The following is a 25792-nucleotide window of genomic DNA, read 5'->3' as shown; positions in this document are numbered from 1 at the left end:
TAGACTACCTGCTGGTTACTGGCCCAACACTCAAACCACTAGGCTACCTGTTGGTTACTGGCCCAACACTCGAACCACTAGGCTACCTGCTGGTTACTGGCCCAACAGTCTAACCACTAGGCTACCTGCTGGTTACTGGCCCAACACTCTAACCACTAGGCTACTTGCCTCCTATGTTTTTCTACCAGTTTAGATAGCTGGCTAGATTAACTAACTATCAAAACATTTCTAGCTGACATGGCTAATTGAGTGACCGACATAAAAAGGAAAAACTGCTGATGCCCAATTATTTTCTTGAAATTTCACCTGGTGTATTCTATTATTCTTACTCTCAATATTAAATTGAGATCCCGACTGAGTTCCAAAAATAACTGTCTCTGGCTGGAGCCCGGCCCTGAGAGGCCAGCAGCCTGGGAGAGAAGGGTGCAACTGCAGCCCGCAATTCGGGGCGTTCCTGCATGTGGGCATCCCTGCATCTGCAGGAACCCCTCTTTAAACTTCTATTGGTCAATTATTAAGCTAGGACAGGTGGGAGGCGGGGCCACTCCGGAACAGGTGGGAGGCGGGGCCACTCCAGAACATGTGGGAGGCGGGGCCGCTCCAGAACAGGTGGGAGGCGGGGTCACTCCGGAACAGGTGGGAGGCGGGGCCGCTCCAGAACAGGTGGGAGGCGGGGCCACTCCAGAACAGGTGGGACGCAGGGCCACTCCAGAACAGGTGGGAGGCAGGGCCACTCCAGAACAGGTGGGAGGCGGGGCCACTCCAGAACAGGTGGGAGGCGGGGCCGCTCCTGAACAGGTGGGAGGCGGGGCCACTCCAGAACAGGTTGGAAGGCGGGGCCACTCCAGAACATGTGGGAGGTCGGGGCCGCTCCACAACAGGTGGGAGGCGGGGCCACTCTGGAACAGGTGGGTGGCGGAGCCGCCCCGGAACAGGTGGGAGGAGGGGCCACTCCAGAACATGTGGGAGGAGGGGCCACTCCAGAACAGGTGGGAGGAGGGACCACTCCAGAACAGGTGGGAGGCGGGGCCGCTCCGGAACAGGTGGGAGGCGGGGCCACTCCAGAACAGGTGGGAGGCGGGGCCACTCCAGAACAGGTTGGAAGGCGGGGCCACTCCAGAACATGTGGGAGGCGGGGCCACTCCGGAACAGGTGGGTGGCGGAGCCGCCCCGGAACAGGTGGGAGGAGGGGCCACTCCAGAACAGGTGGGAGGAGGGGCCACTCCAGAACAGGTGGGAGGCGGGGCCGCTCCGGAACAGGTGGGAGGCGGGGTCACTCTGGAACGGGAGGTGACAGCAATGCACCGTGACGTTGGATGCCAACCCCCAATTAACCCCACAGATGAAGAAAAGGCGGGGATACAACGGTAGTTAACTATAGCTAGAACACACCGGTAGAAAAGATTTGTAGAACTAACCTGGAAGTGTCTTTCGCCCCGCCTGTCAGGCACTGTTTTTCACTGTTTTCCCTCAGTTCTGTTAACGATGGCGAGGGCAGGTGCTTGGCAAGAGGGAGCAAAGGACAGTGTCTAACTGGCACAAGCTAACTAGTGAAGAGGACTCCGGCACATGCTAACTAGCGAAGAGGACTCCGGCACATGCTAACTAGCGAAGAGGACTCCGGCACATGCTAACTAGCGAAGAGGACTCCGGCACATGCTAACTAGCGAAGAGGACTCCGGCACATGCTAACTAGCGAAGAGGACTCCGGCACATGCTAACTAGCGAAGAGGACTCCGGCACATGCTAACTAGCGAAGAGGACTCCGGCACATGCTAACTAGCGAAGAGGACTCCGGCACATGCTAACTAGCGAAGAGGACTCCGGCACATGCTAACTAGCGAAGAGGACTCCGGCTCATGCTAACTAGCGAAGAGGACTCCGGCACATGCTAACTAACGAAGAGGACTCCGGCACATGCTAACTAGCGAAGAGGACTCCGGCACATGCTAACTAGCGAAGAGGACTCCGGCACATGCTAACTAGCAAAGAGGACTCCGGCACATGCTAACTAGCGAAGAGGACCCGGCACATGGGAGGAGGGGGACAAAACAACTTAGATAATACTTTTATTTCCCTTTTTGACCCACATTCATAATGATGTCATGCTTGAGAGGTGGTGTTCATGAAGGAACCAATGGGATGCTGGAGGGGTGTGGGGGGGGGTTTGATGAAGGAATGACAAATGGGGCTGCAGTTGCACACTATTGGAGAGTTATTCCTGGGAGGACGGGGGGTTATTCCTGGGAGGAGGCATTCCTTGGAGGATGGGGGGTTATTCCTGGGAGGACGGGGGAGGCAGTCCTGGGAGGAAGGGGGAAGCATTCCTGGGAGGACGGGGGGAGGCATTCCTGGGAGGACGGGGGGAGGCATTCCTGGGAGGAAGGGGGAGGCATTCCTGGGAGGACGGGGGAGGCATTCCTGGGAGGACGGGGGAGGCATTCCTGGGAGGACGGGGGAGGCATTCCTGGGAAGACGGGGGAGGCATTCCTGGGAGGACGGGGAGGCATTCCTGGGAGGAAGGGGGGAAGCATTCCTGGGAGGAAGGGGGGAAGCATTCCTGGGAGGACGGGGGAGGCATTCCTGGGAGGACGGGGGAAGCATTCCTGGGAGGAAGGGGGGAAGCATTCCTGGGAGGACGGGGGAGGCATTCCTGGGAGGACGGGGGGGAGGCATTCCTGGGAGGAAGGGGGAAGCATTCCTGGGAGGAAGGGGGAAGCATTCCTGGGAGGACGGGGGGAGGCATTCCTGGGAGGACGGGGGAGGCATTCCTGGGAGGACGGGGGAGGCATTTCTGGGAGGACGGGGGAGGCATTCCTGGGAGGACGGGGGAGGCATTCCTGGGAGGACGGGGGAGGCATTACTGGGAGGACGGGGGAGGCATTCCTGGGAGGACGGGGGGAGGCATTCCTGGGAGGACGGGGGGAGGCATTCCTGGGAGGACGGGGGAGGCATTTCTGGGAGGACGGGGGAGGCATTCCTGGGAGGACGGGGGAGGCATTCCTGGGAGGACAGGGGGAGGCATTCCTGGGAGGACGGGGGAGGCATTCCTGGGAGGACGGGGGAGGCATTCCTGGGAGGACAGGGGGAGGCATTCCTGGGAGGACAGAGGGAGGCATTTCTGGGAGGACAGGGGGAGGCATTCCTGGGAGGACAGAGGGAGGCATTCCTGGGAGGACAGAGGGAGGCATTCCTGGGAGGAAGGGGGAAGCATTCCTGGGAGGACAGGGGGAGGCATTCCTGGGAGGACGGGGGAGGCATTCCTGGGAGGACGGGGGAGGCATTCCTGGGAGGACAGGGGGAGGCATTCCTGGGAGGACAGAGGGAGGCATTTCTGGGAGGACAGGGGGAGGCATTCCTGGGAGGACAGAGGGAGGCATTCCTGGGAGGACAGAGGGAGGCATTTCTGGGAGGACGGGGAGGCATTCCTGGGAGGACGGGGGAGGCATTTCTGGGAGGACGGGGGAGGCATTTCTGGGAGGACGGGGAGGCATTTCTGGGAGGACGGGGGAGGCATTTCTGGGAGGACGGGGAGGCATTTCTGGGAGGACTGGGGAGGCATTTCTGGGAGGACGGGGGAGGCATTTCTGGGAGAACGGGGAGGCATTTCTGGGAGGACGGGGAGGCATTTCTGGGAGGAGGGGGAGGCATTCCTGGGAGGACGGGGAGGCATTTCTGGGAGGACGGGGAGGCATTTCTGGGAGGACGGGGGAGGCATTCCTGGGAGGACAGAGGGAGGCATTTCTGGGAGGACAGGGGGAGGCATTCCTGGGAGGACAGAGGGAGGCATTCCTGGGAGGACAGAGGGAGGCATTTCTGGGAGGACGGGGAGGCATTCCTGGGAGGACGGGGGGAGGCATTTCTGGGAGGACGGGGAGGCATTTCTGGGAGGACGGGGGAGGCATTTCTGGGAGGACTGGGGAGGCATTTCTGGGAGGACGGGGGAGGCATTTCTGGGAGAACGGGGGAGGCATTTCTGGGAGGACGGGGGAGGCATTTCTGGGAGGAGGGGGAGGCATTCCTGGGAGGACGGGGAGGCATTTCTGGGAGGACGGGGGGGAGGCATTTCTGGGAGGACGGGGGAGGCATTCCTGGGAGGACAGAGGGAGGCATTTCTGGGAGGACAGGGGGAGGCATTCCTGGGAGGACAGAGGGAGGCATTCCTGGGAGGACAGAGGGAGGCATTTCTGGGAGGACGGGGGAGGCATTCCTGGGAGGACAGAGGGAGGCATTCCTGGGAGGACAGAGGGAGGCATTCCTGGGAGGACAGAGGGAGGCATTCCTGGGAGGACAGAGGGAGGCATTTCTGGGAGGACGGGGAGGCATTCCTGGGAGGACGGGGGAGGCATTCCTGGGAGGACAGAGGGAGGCATTTCTGGGAGGACGGGGGAGGCATTCCTGGGAGGACAGAGGGAGGCATTCCTGGGAGGACGGGGGAGGCATTCCTGGGAGGACGGGGGAGGCATTCCTGGGAGGACGGGGGAGGCATTTCTGGGAGGACGGGGGAGGCATTTCTGGGAGGACGGGGGAGGCATTCCTGGGAGGACGGGGGAGGCATTCCTGGGAGGACAGAGGGAGGCATTCCTGGGAGGACGGGGAGGCATTCCTGGGAGGACGGGGAGGCATTCCTGGGAGGAAGGGGGGAAGCATTCCTGGGAGGACGGGGGGAGGCATTTCTGGGAGGACGGGGGGAGGCATTCCTGGGAGGACGGGGGGAGGCATTCCTGGGAGGACGGGGGAGGCATTTCTGGGAGGACGGGGGAGGCATTTCTGGGAGGACGGGGGAGGCATTCCTGGTAGGACGGGGGAGGCATTCCTGGGAGGATGGGACCTGTGTACTTTAGATACAACAGACACTGTCACGTTTGTCGTATAGAGGAGACCAAGGCGCAGCGTGATATGAATACATTCTTCTTTTAATAAAGCGAGACCACTAAACAATAGTGCCGCTATATAGACCGAGTGCTGATATGCAACTACACATAGACAATAACCCACAAAACCAAAATGGAAAATGGCAACCTAAATAGGATCCCCAATCAGAGACAACGACAAACAGCTGCCTCTGATTGGGAACCAATTCAGGCCACCATAGACCTACATTACCTAGACATACAACAAGCCAGTCCAAGCCTACCAGCGGTTTCCTGCTTTGCCGTTTCTCCTTTTGCAAGTCCTCCCGGTTCTGACCCTTGCTTGTTTTCTGGACTCCATGCCCGTCTGCCTGACCATTCTGCCTGCCCTGACCTTGAGCCTGCCTGACCATTCTGCCTGTCCTGACCTCGAGCCTGCCTGCCCTTAGGTACCTCCTGAACTTTGAACTGGTTGTGACCTTTTGCCTGTCCACGACCATTCTCTTGCCTATTCCCTTTGGATTTATTAAACATCTTAAACTCCAACCGTCTGCCTCCTGTGTCTGGGTCTCGCCTTGTGTCATGATAGCAATGTATCCGTGTCTATGTCATCGAGATATTAGCAAAGATACCTCCAAAATGTTCAGGCAGACATTAATTCCAAAATTCACTGGAATGAATTCTGATTAAACACATTGATATTGTGATTTTAAGCTTGATATTCATACAATTATATATTTTTTTATGTTTTAAACAGAATGAAAGAGTTTTTGCTACAAAATTTGATGAAAATGTTCTTCCAATTTAGGCTAAAAAAAGAACATAAACCTATTAAAAATGGCCCATGTGGATGTGACAGGCTCTGCATGCCCTTATAATCCATAGGAATAAGTGGAATTGTTTAAAAATCCTTGCGATTTAACCTAAACATGAGAAGCAGCGGCTTTGCTTCCCAAGCTCTCTCCTCTTGAGACAGAGAGAGAGAGAGCGTAGGCAGACATGGCTCTCAAGAGAAGACAGGCTATGTGCTCACTGCCCACAAAATGAGGTGGAAACTGAGCTGCACTTCCTAACCTCCTGCCCAATGTATGACCATATTAGAGAGACATATTTCCCTCAGATTACACAGATCCACAAAGAATTCGAAAACAAATCCAATTTTGAAAAACTCCCATATCTACTGGGTGAAATTCCACAGTGTGCCATCAGAGCAGCAAGATTTGTGACCTGTTGCCACGAGAAAAGGGCAACCAGTGAAGAACACGCACCATTGTAAATACAACCCATATCTATGCTTATTTATTTTATCCTGTGTCCTTTACCATTTGTACATTGTTAAAACACTGTATATATATATATATATATATATATATATATATATATATATATATATATATATATAATACGTCATTTGTAATGTCTTTATTGTTTTGAAACTTCTGTATGTGTGATGTCTACTGTTAATTTTTATTGTTTATTTCACTTTATATATTATCTACCTTACTTGCTTTGGCAATGTTAACACGTTTCCCATGCCAATAAAGCCCTTGAATTGAATTGAGAGAGAGACGGTGCTCAGTTGTGATGTTCTACCTCACTTCTGCACGTTTTTTACGCGCACAGTGGGAAGCTAATTAAAGTGGATATCTGACTCCTTCATATTCGCAGGGGACCAAACGTCAGAGAAACGTTTAAAACGCAGATATCTTTCATGTGCATGATGGTGTGATTCATTTCACTTGAGTTGTTGGGTTAAAGCACTCTGTCTTGAAGTCACTCTGCACCATGACGAACTCATGAGCGCTTAGTGTACAGTGGATTTTTTGGAAAGCAGTCTCCCCCATCTGGAAAAGAAAGGTTTCAAACGCACATTTTCAAAACTCAACGAAAGCCCTTCAAGTAGCACTTTTGAACTCTGTCGAGATGGCACTGGCATCGCTCCCGTGCGCTCTCTGCATAATATGGATATTTTTGATCTGTCATTCGACGGGAACGAGATATATTTACCAGTTTCCCGGCGTAACTGTTCAACGTGTCAGCTCCGAGCGGAGCGCGAGTACCGATTCACCTCTCAGCGGATCAAACATCCAGCCCAGGTGAGCGCATTATGGACGGAGATGATCTTTTGCGGGGGTGGTCAGGGTTAGCCAAGTAACATCATGTATTTACAATGTCCGCATAGGAAGAGTGATGTCAAAATGTTTGACTATTGATAATCAGACCGACGCGGAAACGGGCAAAAGGTGACGCTTTCTATTATCGTATGATCGACATCTATAGTGGGTAAAAATACAAATTAATGGGATTAGGGAGAAGGTTTTGGAGTGTTTGAGAACCTTACTAAAAGGGTAGTAGTCAGTGTGACCTGTGATAGATGTTTAAGATAACAAGTCCCATATGATCTGTCTGTAATTACAGGAACTGGTGCCAGTTCACAGTGTCGCGGACGGTGACATGCCAGGTGCGCAATGGGACAGAGACCACAGTGCAGAGAGTGTTTCAAGGCTGCCGCTGGCCAGGACCCTGCTCCAAACTCATCAGGTAGGACTGGATGGACCAGACGACCCCAGAGTCCTGTTTTTGATATAAATACTGTCTTTTATAGTGTATATAGTAGTACTCGTCCAAATGATGACGTTCCTGTCAGCTACAGGACCGTGGTCAGGCCGTCTTACAAAGTGGCCCATCGGCAGGTCACTGCTCTGGAGTGGAGGTGCTGTCCTGGGTTTACAGGAGATCAATGTCAAGTAGGTGAGCATCCACACTTATAATCATGCTCTCTATCTTACCTCGCCCTAATAAAAACCTATATAACCCTGTATCATTCCTCACCATAATGTAAACCTATATAACCCTGTATCCTCACCCTAATGTAAACCTATATAACCCTGTATCATACCTCACCCTAATGTAAACCTATATAACCCTGTATCCTCACCCTAATGTAAACCTATATAACCCTGTATCCTCACCCTAATGTAAACCTATATAACCCTGTATCCTCACCCTAATGTAAACCTATATAACCCTGTATCCTCACCCAAATGTAAACCTATATAACCCTGTATCCTCACCCTAATGTAAACCTATATAACCCTGTATCCTCACCCTAATGTAAACCTATATAACCCTGTATCATACCTCACCCTAATGTAAACCTATATAACCCTGTATCCTCACCCTAATGTAAACCTATATAACCCTGTATCCTCACCCTAATGTAAACCTATATAACCCTGTATCCTCACCCTAATGTAAACCTATATAACCCTGTATCCTCACCCTAATGTAAACCTATATAACCCTGTATCATACCTCACCCTAATGTAAACCTATATAACCCTGTATCCTCACCCTAATGTAAACCTATATAACTCTGTATCATACCTCACCCTAATGTAAACCTATATAACCCTGTATCCTCACCCTAATGTAAACCTATATAACCCTGTATCCTCACCCTAATGTAAACCTATATAACCCTGTATCCTCACCCTAATGTAAACCTATATAACCCTGTATCCTCACCCTAATGTAAACCTATATAACCCTGTATCCTCACCCTAATGTAAACCTATATAACCCTGTATCCTCACCCAAATGTAAACCTATATAACCCTGTATCCTCACCCTAATGTAAACCTATATAACCCTGTATCCTCACCCTAATGTAAACCTATATAACCCTGTATCTTACCTCGCCCTAATGTAAACCTATATAACCCTGTATCCTCACCCTAATGTAAACCTATATAACCCTGTATCCTCACCCTACTGTAAACCTATATAACCCTGTATCCTCACCCTAATGTAAACCTATATAACCCTGTATCCTCACCCTAATGTAAACCTATATAACCCTGTATCCTCACCCAAATGTAAACCTATATAACCCTGTATCCTCACCCTAATGTAAACCCGTGTGATCAGTGATGTAGTGGTAAAGATGTGGTATAATGTGATCAGTGATGTAGTGGTAAAGATGTGTTATAATGTGATCAGTGATGCAGTGTAAAGATGTGGTATAATGTGATCAGTGATGTAGTGGTTAAGATGTAGTATAATGTAATCAGTGATGTAGTGTAAAGATGGGTATAATGTAATCAGTGATGTAGTGGTAAAGATGTTGTATAATGTGATCAGTGATGTAGTGTAAAGATGTTGTATAATGTGATCAGTGATGTGGTGTAAAGATGGGTATAATGTAATCAGTGATGTAGTGGTAAAGAGAAAGTGTGTTATAATGTTATCAGTGATGTAGTGGTAAAGATGTTGTATAATGTGATCAGTGATGTAGTGTAAAGATGGGTATAATGTGATCAGTGATGTGGTGTAAAGATGTGTTATAATGTGATCAGTGATGTAGTGGTAAAGATGTGTTATAATGTGATCGCCGATCGCGTTGTGAAAAGTAACGCTCCCTTATACTTTCGATGCATTTTTGGATAAACTGTTTTTACTCGCGTCTACCCTCCACGGGTTACAACCCTCTGCCTTAATCCTTTACCTCAGTCATCTCAGTCATCTAAGTTCAGCAAAGAACTGTACTGTGTGATCAGAGTTGTAAAGGTGTTGGCCAGTTGCTGTTGTATGGGACTGTAACAGACTCGACATTAGTATGGCACATCTGAGGTAAAAGTACAGAGTTTGTGAGATTTCCTGTTTCCTGGCACACGAGGGAGAAAAGTAACGGTGTGAAGTATTGAAGCTACTGCATGATATACTACTGGTTGGTATACTGCTGGTTGGTTCACTGCTGGTTGGTATACTGCTGGTTGGTTCACTGCTGGTTGGTATACTGCTGGTTGGTATACTGCTACAGTACTGTAGCTGTGATACACTGCTGGTTGGTTCACTGCTGGTTGGTATACTGCTGGTTGGTATTCTGCTGGTTGGTTCACTGCTACAGTACTGTAGCTATGATATACTGCTGGTTGGTTCACTACTGGTTGGTATACTGCTGGTTGGTATACTGCTGGTTGGTGTACTGCTGGTTAGTATACTGCTGGTTGATATACTGCTGGTTGGTATACTGCTGGTTGGTTCACTGCTGGTTGGTATACTGCTGGTTGGTATACTGCTGCAGTACTGTAGCTGTGATATACTGCTGGTTGGTTTACTGCTGGTTGGTTCACTGCTGGTTGGTATACTGCTGCAGTACTGTAGCTGTGATATACTACTGGTTGGTTCACTGCTGGTTGGTATACTGCTGGTTGGTTCACTGCTGGTTGGTTCACTGCTGGTTGGTTCACTGCTGGTTGGTTCACTGCTGGTTGGTATACTGCTGGTTGGTTCACTACTGGTTGATATACTGCTGGTTGGTTCACTACTGGTTGATATACTGCTGGTTGGTTCACTGCTGGTTGGTATACTGCTGGTTGGTATACTGCTGGTTGGTTCACTGCTGGTTGGTATACTGCTGGTTGGTTCACTACTGGTTGATATACTGCTGGTTGGTTCACTACTGGTTGATATACTGCTGGTTGGTTCACTGATGGTTGGTATACTGCTGGTTGGTATACTGCTGGTTGGTATACTGCTGGTTGGTATACTGCTGGTTGGTATACTGCTGGTTGGTTCACTGCTGCAGTACTGTAGCTGTGATATACTGCTGGTTGGTATACTGCTGGTTGGTATACTGCTGGTTGGTTCACTGCTGCAGTACTGTAGCTGTGATATACTGCTGGTTGGTATACTGCTGGTTGGTATACTGCTGGTTGGTATACTGCTGGTTGGTTCACTGCTGCAGTACTGTAGCTGTGATATACTGCTGGTTGGTTCACTGCTGGTTGGTATACTGCTGGTTGGTATACTGCTGGTTGGTTCACTGCTGCAGTACTGTAGCTGTGATATACTGCTGGTTGGTTCACTGCTGGTTGGTATACTGCTGGTTGGTATACTGCTGGTTGGTATACTGCTGGTTGGTTCACTGCTGGTTGGTATACTGCTGGTTGGTATACTGCTGGTTGATATACTGCTACAGTACTGTAGCTGTGATATACTGCTGGTTAGTATACTGCTGGTTGGTATACTGCTGGTTGGTTCACTGCTGCAGTACTGTAGCTGTGATATACTGCTGGTTAGTATACTGCTGGTTGGTATACTGCTGGTTGGTTCACTGCTGCAGTACTGTAGCTGTGATATACTGCTGGTTGGTTCACTGCTGGTTGGTATACTGCTGGTTGGTATACTGCTGGTTGGTTCACTGCTGCAGTACTGTAGCTGTGATATACTGCTGGTTGGTATACTGCTACAGTACTGTAGCTGTGATATACTGCATGATATACTACTGGTTGGTATACTGCTACAGTACTGTAGCTGTGATATACTGCTGGTTGGTTCACTGCTGGTTGGTATACTGCTGGTTAGTATACTGCTACAGTACTGTAGCTGTGATATACTGCTGGTTGGTTCACTGCTGGTTAGTATACTGCTACAGTACTGTAGCTATGATATACTGCGGGTTGGTATACTGCTGGTTGGTTCACTGCTGGTTGGTATACTGCTGGTTGGTTCACTGCTACAGTACTGTAGCTGTGATATACTGCTGGTTGGTTCACTGCTGGTTGGTATACTGCTGGTTGGTATACTGCTACAGTACTGTAGCTATGATATACTGCTGGTTGGTTCACTGCTGGTTAGTATACTGCTACAGTACTGTAGCTATGATATACTGCGGGTTGGTATACTGCTGGTTGGTATACTGCTACAGTACTGTAGCTATGATATACTGCGGGTTGGTATACTGCTGGTTAGTATACTGCTACAGTACTGTAGCTATGATATACTGCGGGTTGGTATACTGCTGGTTGGTATACTGCTGGTTGGTTCACTGCTGGTTGGTATACTGCTGGTTGGTTCACTGCTGGTTGGTATACTGCTGGTTAGTATACTGCTACAGTACTGTAGCTGTGATATACTGCTGGTTGGTTCACTGCTGGTTGGTATACTGCTGGTTAGTATACTGCTACAGTACTGTAGCTGTGATATACTGCTGGTTGGTATACTGCTGGTTGGTATACTGCTGGTTGGTATACTGCTGGTTGATATACTGCTGGTTGGTATACTGCTGGTTGGAATACTGCTGGTTGGTATACTGCTGCAGTACTGTAGCTGTGATATACTGCTGGTTGGTATACTGCTGGTTGGTATACTGCTGGTTGGTATACTGCTGGTTGGTATACTGCTACAATACTGTAGCTGTGATATACTGCTGGTTGGTATACTGCTGGTTGGTATACTGCTGCAGTACTGTAGCTGTGATATACTGCTGGTTGGTATACTGCTGGTTGGTATACTGCTGGTTGGTGTACTGCTGGTTGGTATACTGCTGGTTGGTATACTGCTGGTTGGTATACTGCTGGTTGGTATACTGCTGCAGTACTGTAGCTGTGATATACTGCTGGTTGGTATACTGCTGCAGTACTGTAGCTGTGATATACTGCTGGTTGGTATACTGCTGGTTGGTATACTGCTACAGAACTGTAGCTGTGATATACTGCTGGTTGGTGTACTGCTGGTTGGTATACTGCTGGTTGGTATACTGCTGGTTGGTATACTGCTGGTTGGTATACTGCTGGTTGGTATACTGCTGGTTGGTATACTGCTGCAGTACTGTAGCTGTGATATACTGCTGGTTGGTATACTGCTGGTTGGTATACTGCTGGTTGATATACTGCTGGTTGGTATACTGCTGCAGTACTGTAGCTGTGATATACTGCTGGTTGGTATACTGCTGGTTGGTATACTGCTGGTTGGTATACTGCTGGTTGGTATACTGCTGGTTGGTATACTGCTATAGTACTGTAGCTGTGATATACTGCTGGTTGGTATACTGCTGGTTGGTATACTGCTGGTTGGTATACTGCTGGTTGGTGTACTGCTGGTTGGTATACTGCTGGTTGGTATACTGCTGGTTGGTATACTGCTGGTTGGTGTACTGCTGCAGTTCTGTAGCTGTGATATACTGCTGGTTGGTATACTGCTGGTTGGTATACTGCTACAGTACTGTAGCTGTGATATACTGCTGGTTGGTATACTGCTGGTTGGTATACTGCTACAGTACTGTAGCTGTGATATACTGCTGGTTGGTATACTGCTGGTTGGTATACTGCTACAGTACTGTAGCTGTGATATACTGCTGGTTGGTATACTGCTGGTTGGTATTCTGCTACAGTACTGTAGCTGTGATATACTGCTGGTTGGTGTACTGCTGGTTGGTATACTGCTGGTTGGTATACTGCTGGTTGGTATACTGCTAGCTATGATATACTGCTGGTTGGTATACTGCTGGTTGGTATACTGCTGGTTGGTATACTGCTGGTTGGTGTACTGCTGGTTGGTATACTGCTGGTTGGTATACTGCTGGTTGGTATACTGCTGGTTGGTATACTGCTATAGTACTGTAGCTGTGATATACTGCTGGTTGGTATACTGCTGGTTGGTATACTGCTGGTTGGTGTACTGCTGGTTGGTATACTGCTGCAGTACTGTAGCTGTGATATACTGCTGGTTGGTATACTGCTGGTTGGTATACTGCTGGTTGGTATACTGCTGGTTGGTATACTGCTAGCTGTGATATACTGCTGGTTGGTATACTGCTGGTCGGTATACTGCTGCAGTACTGTAGCTGTGATATACTGCTGGTTGGTATACTGCTGGTTGGTATACTGCTGGTTGGTATACTGCTACAGTACTGTAGCTGTGATATACTGCTGGTTGGTATACTGCTGGTTGGTATACTGCTGGTTGGTATACTGCTACAGTACTGTAGCTGTGATATACTGCTGGTTGGTATACTGCTGCAGTACTGTAGCTGTGATATACTGCTGGTTGGTATACTGCTGGTTGGTATACTGCTGGTTGGTATACTGCTGGTTGGTATACTGCTGGTTGGTATACTGCTGGTTGGTATACTGCTGGTTGGTATACTGCTGGTTGGTATACTGCTGGTTGGTATACTGCTGGTTGGTATACTGCTACAGTACTGTAGCTGTGATATACTGCTGGTTGGTGTACTGCTGGTTGGTATACTGCTGGTTGGTATACTGCTGCAGTACTGTAGCTGTGATATACTGCTGGTTGGTATACTGCTGGTTGGTATACTGCTGCTTGGTATACTGCTGGTTGGTATACTGCTGGTTGGTATACTGCTGGTTGGTATACTGCTGGTTTGTGTACTGCTGGTTGGTATACTGCTGCAGTACTGTATCTGTGATATACTGCTGGTTGGTATACTGCTGGTTGGTATACTGCTGGTTGGTATACTGCTGGTTGGTATACTGCTGGTTGGTATACTGCTACAGTACTGTAGCTGTGATATACTGCTGGTTGGTGTACTGCTGGTTGGTATACTGCTGGTTGGTATACTGCTGGTTGGTATACTGCTGGTTGGTATACTGCTACAGTACTGTAGCTGTGATATACTGCTGGTTGGTGTACTGCTGGTTGGTATACTGCTGCAGTACTGTAGCTGTGATATACTGCTGGTTGGTATACTGCTGGTTGGTATACTGCTGGTTGGTATACTGCTGGTTGGTATACTGCTACAGTACTGTAGCTGTGATATACTGCTGGTTGGTATACTGCTGGTTGGTATACTGCTGGTTGGTATACTGCTACAGTACTGTAGCTGTGATATACTGCTGGTTGGTGTACTGCTGGTTGGTATACTGCTGGTTGGTATACTGCTGGTTGGTATACTGCTGGTTGGTATACTGCTGGTTGGTTCACTGCTGGTTGGTATACTGCTGGTTGGTGTACTGCTGGTTGGTATACTGCTGGTTGGTATACTGCTGGTTGGTATACTGCTGGTTGGTATACTGCTGGTTGGTGTACTGCTGGTTGGTGTACTGCTGGTTGGTGTACTGCTGGTTGGTATACTGCTGGTTGGTATACTGCTGGTTGGTGTACTGCTGGTTGGTATACTGCTGGTTGGTATACTGCTGGTTGGTATACTGCTGGTTGGTATACTGCTGGTTGGTGTACTGCTGGTTGGTATACTGCTGGTTGGTGTACTGCTGGTTGGTATACTGCTGGTTGGTGTACTGCTGCAGTTCTGTAGCTGTGATATACTGCTGGTTGGTATACTGCTGGTTGGTATACTGCTGCAGTACTGTAGCTATGATATACTGCTGGTTGGTATACTGCTGGTTGGTATACTGCTGGTTGGTATACTGCTAGCTATGATATACTGCTGGTTGGTATACTGCTACAGTACTGTAGCTGTGATATACTGCTGGTTGGTATACTGCTGGTTGGTATACTGCTACAGTACTGTAGCTGTGATATACTGCTGGTTTATATACTGCTGGTTGGTATACTGCTACAGTACTGTAGCTTTGATATACTGCTGGTTGGTATACTGCTGGTTGGTATACTGCTGGTTGGTATACTGCTAGCTATGATATACTGCTGGTTGGTATACTGCTACAGTACTGTAGCTGTGATATACTGCTGGTTGGTATACTGCTGGTTGGTATACTGCTGGTTGGTATACTGCTACAGTACTGTAGCTGTGATATACTGCTGGTTGATATACTGCTGGTTGGTATACTGCTACAGTACTGTAGCTATTTTAGTTTTGGGTCATGGGAGCCTTTTTTAAATGACATTTAGGAACATGTTCCACAATAAAAGCAAGTTGAAAGGGATGCTGTGGTTAAGTGGTTGTGTACCTGCTCATCAGCCCTTTAATCAACTCTATGAAACAAATAACAGCAGGGTAGAGATTCTTGTGAAGCGGTAGGGAGGCAGCCTAGTAAAGAGAGAGGTTAGACTGGTGGGGCCACTAGACTCCCAGCCTAGTAAAGAGAGAGGTTAGACTGGTGGGGCCACTAGACTCCCAGCCCAGTAAAGAGAGAGGTTTGACTGGTGGGGGCCACTAGACTCCCAGCCTAGTAAAGAGAGAGGTTTGACTGGTGGGGGCCACTAGACTCCCAGCCTGGTAAAGAGAGAGGTTTGACTGGTGGGGGCCACTAGACTCCCAGCCTGGTAAAGAGAGAGGTTTGACTGGTGGGGGCCACTAGACTCCCAGCCCAGTAAAGAGAGAGGTTTGACTGGTGGGGGCCACTAGACTCCCAGCCTAGTAAAGAGAGAGGTTTGACTGGTGGGGGCCACTAGACTCCCAGCCTGGTAAAGAGAGAGGTTTGACTGGTGGGGGCCACTAGACTCCCAGCCTGGTAAAGAGAGAGGTTTGACTGGTGGGGGCCACTAGACTCCCAGCCTGGTAAAGAGAGAGGTTTGACTGGTGGGGGCCACTAGACTCCCAGCCTGGTAAAGAGAGAGGTTTGACTGGTGGGGGCCACTAGACTCCCAGCCTAGTAAAGAGAGAGGTTTGATTGGGGGGGCCACTAGACTCCCAGCCTGGTAAAGAGAGAGGTTAGATTAGGAGGGCCACTATACTCCCAGCCTGGTAAAGAGAGAGGTTTGACTGGTGGGGGCCACTAGACTCCCAGCCTGGTAAAGAAAGAGGTTAGACTGGGGGGGTGACACTAGACTCCCAGCCCAGTAAAGTGAGAGGTTAGATTGGTGGGGGCCACTAGACTCCCAGCCTAGTAAAGAGAGAGGTTTGACTGGTGGGGGCCACTAGACTCCCAGCCTAGTAAAGAGAGAGGTTTGACTGGTGGGGGCCACTAGACTCCCAGCCTAGTAAAGAGAGAGGTTTGACTGGTGGGGGCCACTAGACTCCCAGCCTGGTAAAGAAAGAGGTTAGACTGGGGGGGTGACACTAGACTCCCAGCCCAGTAAAGTGAGAGGTTAGATTGGGGGGGCCACTATACTCCCAGCCTAGCAAAGAGAGAGGTTAGATTAGGAGGGCCACTAGACTCCCAGCCTAGTAAAGAGAGAGGTTTGACTGGTGGGGGCCACTAGACTCCCAGCCTAGTAAAGAGAGAGGTTTGACTGGTGGGGGCCACTAGACTCCCAGCCCAGTAAAGAGAGAGGTTAGACTGGTGGGGGCCACTAGACTCCCAGCCTGGTAAAGAGAGAGGTTTGACTGGTGGGGGCCACTAGACTCCCAGCCTGGTAAAGAGAGAGGTTTGACTGGTGGGGGCCACTAGACTCCCAGCCTAGTAAAGAGAGAGGTTTGACTGGTGGGGGCCACTAGACTCCCAGCCTAGTAAAGAGAGAGGTTTGACTGGTGGGGGCCACTAGACTCCCAGCCTAGTAAAGAGAGAGGTTTGACTGGTGGGGGCCACTAGACTCCCAGCCTAGTAAAGAGAGAGGTTAGATTGGAGGGGCCACTAGACTCCCAGCCTAGTAAAGAGAGAGGTTAGACTGGTGGGGGCCACTAGACTCCCAGCCTGGTAAAGAAAGAGGTTAGACTGGGTGGGTGACACTAGACTCCCAGCCCAGTAAAGTGAGAGGTTAGATTGGGGGGGCCACTATACTCCCAGCCTAGAAAAGAGAGAGGTTAGATTAGGAGGGCCACTAGACTCCCAGCCTAGTAAAGAGAGAGGTTAGATTGGTGGGGGCCACTAGACTCCCAGCCTAGTAAAGAGAGAGGTTAGACTGGTGGGGGCCACTAGACTCCCAGCCTGGTAAAGAGAGAGGTTAGACTGGTGGGGGCCACTAGACTCCCAGCCTAGTAAAGAGAGAGGTTTGACTGGTGGGGGCCACTAGACTCCCAGCCTGGTAAAGAGAGAGGTTTGACTGGGGGGGCCACTAGACTCCCAGCCTAGTAAAGAGAGAGGTTTGACTGGTGGGGGCCACTAGACTCCCAGCCTGGTAAAGAGAGAGGTTTGACTGGGGGGCCACTAGACTCCCAGCCTAGTAAAGAGAGAGGTTAGACTGGTGGGGGCCACTAGACTCCCAGCCTAGTAAAGAGAGAGGTTTGACTGGTGGGGGCCACTAGACTCCCAGCCTGGTAAAGAGAGAGGTTTGACTGGGGGGGCCACTAGACTCCCAGCCTAGTAAAGAGAGAGGTTAGACTGGTGGGGGCCACTAGACTCCCAGCCTAGTAAAGAGAGAGGTTTGACTGGTGGGGGCCACTAGACTCCCAGCCTGGTAAAGAGAGAGGTTTGACTGGGGGGGCCACTAGACTCCCAGCCTAGTAAAGAGAGAGGTTTGACTGGTGGGGGCCACTAGACTCCCAGCCTAGTAAAGAGAGGTTTGACTGGGGGGGCCACTAGACTCCCAGCCTGGTAAAGAGAGAGGTTTGACTGGGGGGGCCACTAGACTCCCAGCCTAGTAAAGAGAGAGGTTTGGGGGGCCACTAGACTCCCAGCCTAGTAAAGAGAGAGGTTTGACTGGTGGGGGCCACTAGACTCCCAGCCTAGTAAAGAGAGAGGTTTGACTGGTGGGGGCCACTAGACTCCCAGCCTAGTAAAGAGAGAGGTTTGACTGGTGGGGGCCACTAGACTCCCAGCCTAGTAAAGAGAGAGGTTTGACTGGTGGGGGCCACTAGACTCCCAGCCTAGTAAAGAGAGAGGTTTGACTGGTGGGGGCCACTAGACTCCCAGCCTAGTAAAGAGAGAGGTTTGGGGGGCCACTATACTCCCAGCCTGGTAAAGAGAGAGGTTTGACTGGTGGGGGCCACTAGACTCCCAGCCTGGTAAAGAGAGAGGTTAGATTGGGGGGGCCACTATACTCCTAGCCTGGTAAAGAGAGAGGTTTGACTGGTGGGGGCCACTAGACTCCTAGCCTGGTAAAGAGAGAGGTTTGACTGGTGGGGGCCACTAGACTCCCAGCCTGGTAAAGAGAGAGGTTTGACTGGTGGGGGCCACTAGACTCCCAGCCTGGTAAAGAAAGAGGTTAGACTGGGTGGGTGACACTAGACTCCCAGCCCAGTAAAGTGAGAGGTTAGATTGGGGGGGCCACTATACTCCCAGCCTAGAAAAGAGAGAGGTTAGATTAGGAGGGCCACTAGACTCCCAGCCTAGTAAAGAGAGAGTTAGACTGGGGGGGGGACTAGACTCCCAGCCCAGTAAAGAGAGAGGTTAGCCTGGGGGGGGGGCACTAAACTCCCAGTCTAGTAAAGAGAGAGGTTAGACTGGGGGGGGAACTAGACTCCCAGCCCAGTAAAGAGAGAGGTTAGACTGGGGGGAACTAGACTCCCAGCCCAGTAAAGAGAGAGGTTAGCCTGGGGGGGGCACTAAACTCCCAGTCTAGTAAAGAGAGAGGTTAGACTGGGGGGGGGGACACTAGACTCCCAGGCCAGTAAAGAGAGAGGTTAGCCTGGGGGGGGGCACTAAACTCCCAGTCTAGTAAAGAGAGAGGTTAGACTGGGGGGGGGGACACTAGACTCCCAGGCCAGTAAAGAGAGAGGTTGGACTGGGGGGAACAGGCCAATAATCTTTGTGAGATGAGGTGTAGACCTGCCAGACTGAGGGAGTGATGTCACTAACAGTCTGCTCCACTTTCAGGAGTGTGGGGTGTGATGGAGAGATGGAGGGAGACTGATTAAAGAGAGAGTTTGAGGAGAGGGTTGATAGAGAAAGACAACAGTGTCAGAGAGAGAGACAGAGAGAGAGAGAGAGAGAGAGAGAGAGAGAGAGAGAGAGAGAGAGAGAGAGAGAGAGAGAGAGAGAGAGAGAGAGAGAGAGAGAGAGAGAGGGAGACAGAGAGAGAGAGAGAGACAGAGAGACATAGAGAGAGAGAGAGAGAGAGAGAGAGAGAGAGAGAGAGAGAGAGAGAGAAATATCTGAGAGAAAAGGCAAAATTGGCATTCTATGCCATCAAAAGGAACATACAATTCGACATACCAATTAGGATCTGGCTAAAAATACTTAAATCAGTTATAGAACCCATTGCCCTTTATGGTTGTGAGGTCTGGGGTCCTGCTCACCAACCAAGAATTCACAGAATGGGACAAACACCAAATTGAGACTCTGCACGCAGAATTCTGCAAAATTATCCCCGTGTGCAATGCAAAACACAAAATAATGCAGAGCAGAATTAGGCCGCTACCCGCTAGGTATCAAAATCCAGGAAAGAGACGTTAAATTCTACAACCACCTAAAAGGAAGCGATTCCCAAACCTTCCATAACAAAGCCATCATCTACAGAGAGATGAACCTGGAGGAGAGTCCCCTAAGCAAGCTGGTCCTGGGGCTCTGTTCACAAACACAAACACACCCCACAGAGCCCCAGGACAGCAACAAAATTAGACCCAACCAAATCATGACAAAATAAAAGATAATTACTTGACACATTGGAAAGAATTAACAAAAAACCAGCGCAAACTAGAATGCTATTTGGCCCTAAACAGAGAGTACACAGTGGCAGAATACCTGACCACTGTGACTGGCCCTAAACAGAGAATACACAGTGGCAGAATACCTGACCACTGTGAATGACCCAAACTTAAGGAAAGCTTTGACTATGTACAGACTCAGTGAGCATAGCCTTGCTATTGAGAAAGGCCGCCGTAGGCAGACATGGCTCTCAAGAGAAGACAGGCTATGTGCTCACTGCCCACAAAATGAGGTGGAATCTCAGCTGCACTTCCTAACCTCCTGCCCAATGTATGACCATATTAGAGAGACATATTTCCCTCAGATTACACAGATCCACAAAGAATTCCAAAACAAACCCTATTTTGATAAACTCCCATATCTACTGGGTGAAATCCCACAGTGTGCCATCACAGCCGCAAAATGTGTGACCTGTTGCCGCGAGAAAAGGGCAACCAGTGAAGAACAAACACCATTGTAAATACAGCCATTTTTTTTGTTTATTTCACTTTTGTAGATCTTCTTCTTCACTTGCTTTGGCAATGTTAACATATGTTTCCCATGCCAATAAAGCCCCTTGAATTGAATTGAGAGAGAGAGAGAGAACGAGGGAGAGAGAGAGAGGCCAGTCCTGCCCCTTACATACTGTATATCCCAGAGGGCTCCATGGTGTTACCCCAAGCTGCCCAAGCAACACTCGTTTTATGGGAAAGGGACCCTACTGGAGCTGATAAGTGTGACGTGCTGTAGCCGGGCCTCAATAACGAACTGAACAGCCATAATATCAACATTATAGTTTTAACCATGTTTTGAGGACTAATTATCCATGATATCAACATGATAGTTTTGAGGACTAATTATCCATGATATCAACATGATAGTTTTGAAGACTAATTATCCATGATATCAACATGATAGTTTTGAGGACTAATTATCCATGATATCAACATTATAGTTTTGAGGACTGACTTTCCATGATATCAACATGATAGTTTTGAGGACTGACTATCCATGATATCAACATGATAGTTTTGAGGACTAATTATGCATGATATCAACATGATAGTTTTGAGGACTGACTATCCATGATATCAACATGATAGTTTTGAGGACTGACTATCCATGATATCAACATTATAGTTTTGAGGACGTTTTTACATTTACTTGTTTACAAACATTGGTATATCCCACTGGGCACAGATGGCAATTTTTCATTGAAATGACTAGGAAACATGGTTGATTCAACCAGTATTTGCCCATTGTGTCTATTCTTCCAGAAGTACATATCATGAATTTATACGTCCAAAATTAGAGTCAATCTTCCATATCTCCTCTCTTATGGTCATGGGAAGGTTTTGGGAAGGTAAGGTGACCCTAGATGCAAAATTAGAGTCAATCTTCCATATCTCCCCTCTAATGGTCATGGGAAGGTTTTGGGAAGGTAAGGTGACCCTAGATGCAAAATTAGAGTCAATCTTCCATATCTCCCCTCTAACGGTCATGGGAAGGTTTTGGGAAGGTAAGGTGACCCTAGATCCAAAATTAGAGTCAATCTTCCATATCTCCCCTCTAATGGTCATGGGAAGGTTTTGGGAAGGTAAGGTGACCCTAGATCCAAAATTAGAGTCAATCTTCCATATCTCCCCTCTAATGGTCATGGGAAGGTTTTGGGAAGGTAAGGTGACCCTAGATCCAAAATTAGAGTCAATCTTCCATATCTCCTCTCTTTTTGGGATGGTCATGGGAAGGTTTTTTGGGAAGGTAAGGTGACCCTAGATGCAAAATTAGAGTCAATCTTCCATATCTCCTCTCTTATGGTCATGGGAAGGTTTTGGGAAGGTAAGGTGACCCTAGATGCAAAATTAGAGTCAATCTTCCATATCTCCCCTCTAATGGTCATGGGAAGGTTTTGAGAAGGTAAGGTGACCCTAGATCCAAAATTAGAGTCAATCTTCCATATCTCCCCTCTAATGGTCATGGGAAGGTTTTGGGAAGGTAAGGTGACCCTAGTTCCAAAATTAGAGTCAATCTTCCATATCTCCCCTCTAATGGTCATGGGAAGGTTTTGGGAAGGTAAGGTGACCCTAGATCCAAAATTAGAGTCAATCTTCCATATCTCCCCTCTAATGGTCATGGGAAGGTTTTGGGAAGGTAAGGTGACCCTAGATCCAAAATTAGAGTCAATCTTCCATATCTCCTCTCTTATGGTCATGGGAAGGTTTTGGGAAGGTAAGGTGACCCTAGATGCAAAATTAGAGTCAATCTTCCATATCTCCTCTCTTATGGTCATGGGAAGGTTTTGGGAAGGTAAGGTGACCCTAGATGCAAAATTAGAGTCAATCTTCCATATCTCCCCTCTAATGGTCATGGGAAGGTTTTGAGAAGGTAAGGTGACCCTAGATCCAAAATTAGAGTCAATCTTCCATATCTCCCCTCTAATGGTCATGGGAAGGTTTTGGGAAGGTAAGGTGACCCTAGTTCCAAAATTAGAGTCAATCTTCCATATCTCCCCTCTAATGGTCATGGGAAGGTTTTGGGAAGGTAAGGTGACCCTAGATCCAAAATTAGAGTCAATCTTCCATATCTCCCCTCTAATGGTCATGGGAAGGTTTTGGGAAGGTAAGGTGACCCTAGATCCAAAATTAGAGTCAATCTTCCATATCTCCTCTCTTATGGTCATGGGAAGGTTTTGGGAAGGTAAGGTGATCCTAGATCCAAAATTAGAGTCAATCTTCCATATCTCCCCTCTAATGGTCATGGGAAGGTTTTGGGAAGGTAAGGTGATCCTAGATCCAAAATTAGAGTCAATCTTCCATATCTCCCCTCTAATGGTCATGGGAAGGTTTTGGGAAGGTAAGGTGATCCTAGATCCAAAATTAGAGTCAATCTTCCATATCTCCCCTCTAATGGTCATGGGAAGGTTTTGGGAAGGTAAGGTGATCCTAGATCACTGCCATCGGTGAGACACCTTCTGTTTATCCCCACTAATCAACTTTGAAGGCCAAAGTCCCATAGGGTGGCTCACAATCGGCCCAATGTCGTCCGGGGTTTGGCAGGTGTAGGCCGTCATTGTAAATAAGAATGTGTTCTTAACTGACTTGCCTAGGTAAATAAAGGTTCAATTTTTAATACATTTTTTTTTAAATACATTGTTTTCTCAGCCCTGTCTGTGTGTCCTCTGGCAGCTGGGTCATGTTGGATATTTCAGAAGACTGGCTGATACATCAATCAAACTGCCCGCTTGTTGTCCTCTGTCCTCTTCTCCTCCTCTCTCCTCTTCTCCTACTCTCTCCTCTTCTCCTACTCTCTCCTCTTCTCCTCCTCTCTCCTCCTATCCTCCTCTCTCCTCCTCTCTCCTCTTCTCTCCTCTTCTCCTCCTCTCTCCTATTCTCTCCTCTTCTCCTCTTCTCCTCTTCTCCTACTCTCTCCTCTTTTCCTCCTCTCTCCTCTTCTCTCCTCTTCTCCTCTTCTCTCCTCTTCTCTCCTCTTCTCCTCTTCTCTCCTCTTCTCTCCTCTCCTCCTCTCTCCTCCTCTTCTCCTCCTCTCTCCTCTTCTCCTCCTCTCTCCTCTTCTCCTCCTCTCTCCTCTTCTCCTCCTCCTCTCTCCTCTTCTCCTCCTCTCTCCTCCTATCCTCCTCTCTCCTCCTCTCTCCTCTTCTCCTCTTCACTCCTCTTCTCCTCTCCTCCTCTCTCCTCTTCACTCCTCTTCTCCTCTTCTCTCCTCTTCTCCTCCTCTCTCCTCTTCTCCTCTTCACTCCTCTCCTCCTCTCCTCCTCTCTTCTCTCCTCTTCTCCTCTCCTCTCCTATCCTCCTCTCTCCTCCTCTCTCCTCTTCTCCTCTTCTCCTCTTCACTCCTCTTCTCCTCTCCTCCTCTCTCCTCTTCACTCCTCTTCTCCTCTTCTCTCCTCTTCTCCTCCTCTCTCCTCTTCTCCTCTTCACTCCTCTCCTCCTCTCCTCCTCTCCTCTCCTCCTCTCTCTCTTCTCTCCTTCCTCTCTTTTTCTCTTATTTTAGCCTTATTTTCTCTACTCTCATCTCCCCCTCTATAAAATACACCACCATTGATCATTTTGTTCTCAATCAATATTTCCATAATGGATTCTTGCTGAGGTGGGAAAAATGTGTATGTGTGTGCTTCCTGCTTGTGCGTACGTGGGTCAGTGTGTGTGTAGTGTAGAAATATTATGGCATGGGAAACATTTGGGAGAAATGTGGAAGTCATTTAGCTGCCGTTGGCCCCTGGCCCCTCTCCACTCTTTCTCAGCAGCACCTTGATGCCTATCTCCACACATTAACAAGGTAATGGGGCTGTGTGTGGAGGAAGCTCTTTAAAGGCAATGCCAGGACCTACCCTGGAGTCACTTTACTGGCAAGACAAGACAAGTTCCACATAGTGCACTTCACCAACACTTACTGAATAGACAAGCTCTCAACATCCTGCATACATGACCACAACTTTAACAACCTTACTGAGTAGATCTTTCTACTCCCAACGCGATAAGTTAATATATTCCCATGTGCTAACCTGCAGGTTAACCTGAATCCTTTTAACAGTTGAACGCCCAGGAGGAGCTTCGTGAAAATGAGGGAGGATTTTAAGAATATTAACATCCACTTATGAGGAATTATTCAGCTGTCAATCATGTATGACTTATTACGTTATAGGTGATCCTTGCTAAGAGTTTTGCAGGGTTTAATATCAACAGTTCCATTATTCAACACCTCTCCTATCTAGCTCTCATCGCCTCTCCTCATCCCCCAGCTCTACCTTCTCCTCCTCCCTCAGCTCTCCCTTGCTCTTCTCCTCCCTCAGCACTTCCTTCCTCTCTTCCTCCCTCAGCTCTCCCTTCCTCTCCTCCTCCCTCAGCTCTTCCTCCCTCAGCTCTCCCTTCCTCTCCTCCTCCCTCAGCTCTCCCTTCCTCTCCTCCTCCCTCAGCTCTCCCTTCCTCTCCTCCTCCCTTAGCTCTCCCTTCCTCTCCTCCTCCCTCAGCTCTTCCTTCCTCTCCTCCTCCCTCAGCTCTTCCTTCCTCTCTTCCTCCCTCAGCTCTCCCTTCCTCTCTTCCTCCCTCAGCTCTCCCATCCTCTCTTCCTCCCTCAGCTCTCCCTTCCTCTCCTCCTCCCTCAGCTCTCCCTTCCTCTCCTCCTCCCTCAGCTCTTCCTTCCTCTCTTCCTCCCTCAGCTCTCCCTTCCTCTCTTCCTCCCTCAGCTCTCCCATCCTCTCCTCCTCCCTCAGCTCTAAGCACTCCCTTCCTCTCCTCCTCCCTCAGCTCCCCCAGCTCTCCCTTCCTCTCCTCCTCCCTCAGCTCTCCCTTCCTCTCCTCCTCCCTCAGCTCTCCCTTCCTCTCCTCCTCCCTCAGCTCTCCCTTCCTCTCCTCCTCCCTCAGCTCTCCCTTCCTCTCCTCCTCTCTAAGCTCTCGCTTTCTCTCCTTCCCTGGGTTCTCCTTTCCATTTCTCTCTCTCTGTCCCTCTCTACCAACCCTCTCTACCAACCCTCTCTACCAACCCTCTTTGTCCCTCTCTACCAACCCTCTTTGTCCCCTCTCTACCAACCCTCTCTACCAACCCTCTCTGTCCCTCTCTACCAACCCTCTCTACCAACCCTCTTTTTCCCTCTCTACCAACCCTCTCTACCAACCCTCTCTGTCCCTCTTTACCAACCCTCTCTACCAACCCTCTCTCCCTCTCTACCAACCCTCTCTACCAACCCTCTTTGTCCCTCTCTACCAACCCTCTCTGTCCCTCTCTACCAACCCTCTCTACCAACCCTCT

General features: G+C 49.2%; 2 protein-coding genes across 2 annotated transcripts in view; one reads left to right on the top strand and one right to left on the bottom strand.

Annotated features, from left to right (window-relative positions):
• Positions 1 to 519: 519 nt before the first annotated feature.
• LOC135537942 (uncharacterized) lies at positions 520 to 2769 on the bottom strand. The gene is made up of 2 exons (XM_064963950.1): positions 2206 to 2769; positions 520 to 1278 (listed from the first exon to the last, which is right to left on the bottom strand). Exons 1-2 carry the CDS (start codon positions 2767 to 2769, stop codon positions 520 to 522), a joined length of 1323 nt encoding a protein of 440 aa, XP_064820022.1.
• A 3796-nt stretch (positions 2770 to 6565) lies between these two features.
• The window catches only part of LOC135537940 (collagen alpha-1(XXVI) chain-like), an 83383-nt gene continuing 64156 nt past the window's right edge, over positions 6566 to 25792 (top strand). Inside the window, exons 1-3 of the mRNA XM_064963947.1 lie at positions 6566 to 6949; positions 7272 to 7394; positions 7501 to 7604. Coding sequence (XP_064820019.1) covers positions 6777 to 6949; positions 7272 to 7394; positions 7501 to 7604 — 400 coding nt within the window. The 5' untranslated portion in view covers positions 6566 to 6776. The remainder of the gene's footprint in view (positions 6950 to 7271; positions 7395 to 7500; positions 7605 to 25792) is intronic.

This window comes from Oncorhynchus masou, unplaced genomic scaffold (genome assembly GCF_036934945.1).
Source record: "Oncorhynchus masou masou isolate Uvic2021 unplaced genomic scaffold, UVic_Omas_1.1 unplaced_scaffold_874, whole genome shotgun sequence".
Lineage (NCBI taxonomy): Eukaryota > Metazoa > Chordata > Actinopteri > Salmoniformes > Salmonidae > Oncorhynchus > Oncorhynchus masou.
The sequence above is the reverse complement of the archived record's forward strand: the minus strand, read 5'-3'. Positions and strand labels throughout refer to the sequence as shown.

Coding starts and splice junctions, on each gene's coding strand:
- LOC135537942 (XM_064963950.1), bottom strand. CDS start 2,769: ATGCCTCCCCCGTCCTCCCAGGAATGCCTCCCCCCGTCCTCCCAGGAA. Junction 1,279..2,205: donor CCAGGAATAACTCTCCAATA/GTGTGCAACTGC, acceptor CTCCCGTTCCAG/AGTGACCCCGCCTCCCACCT.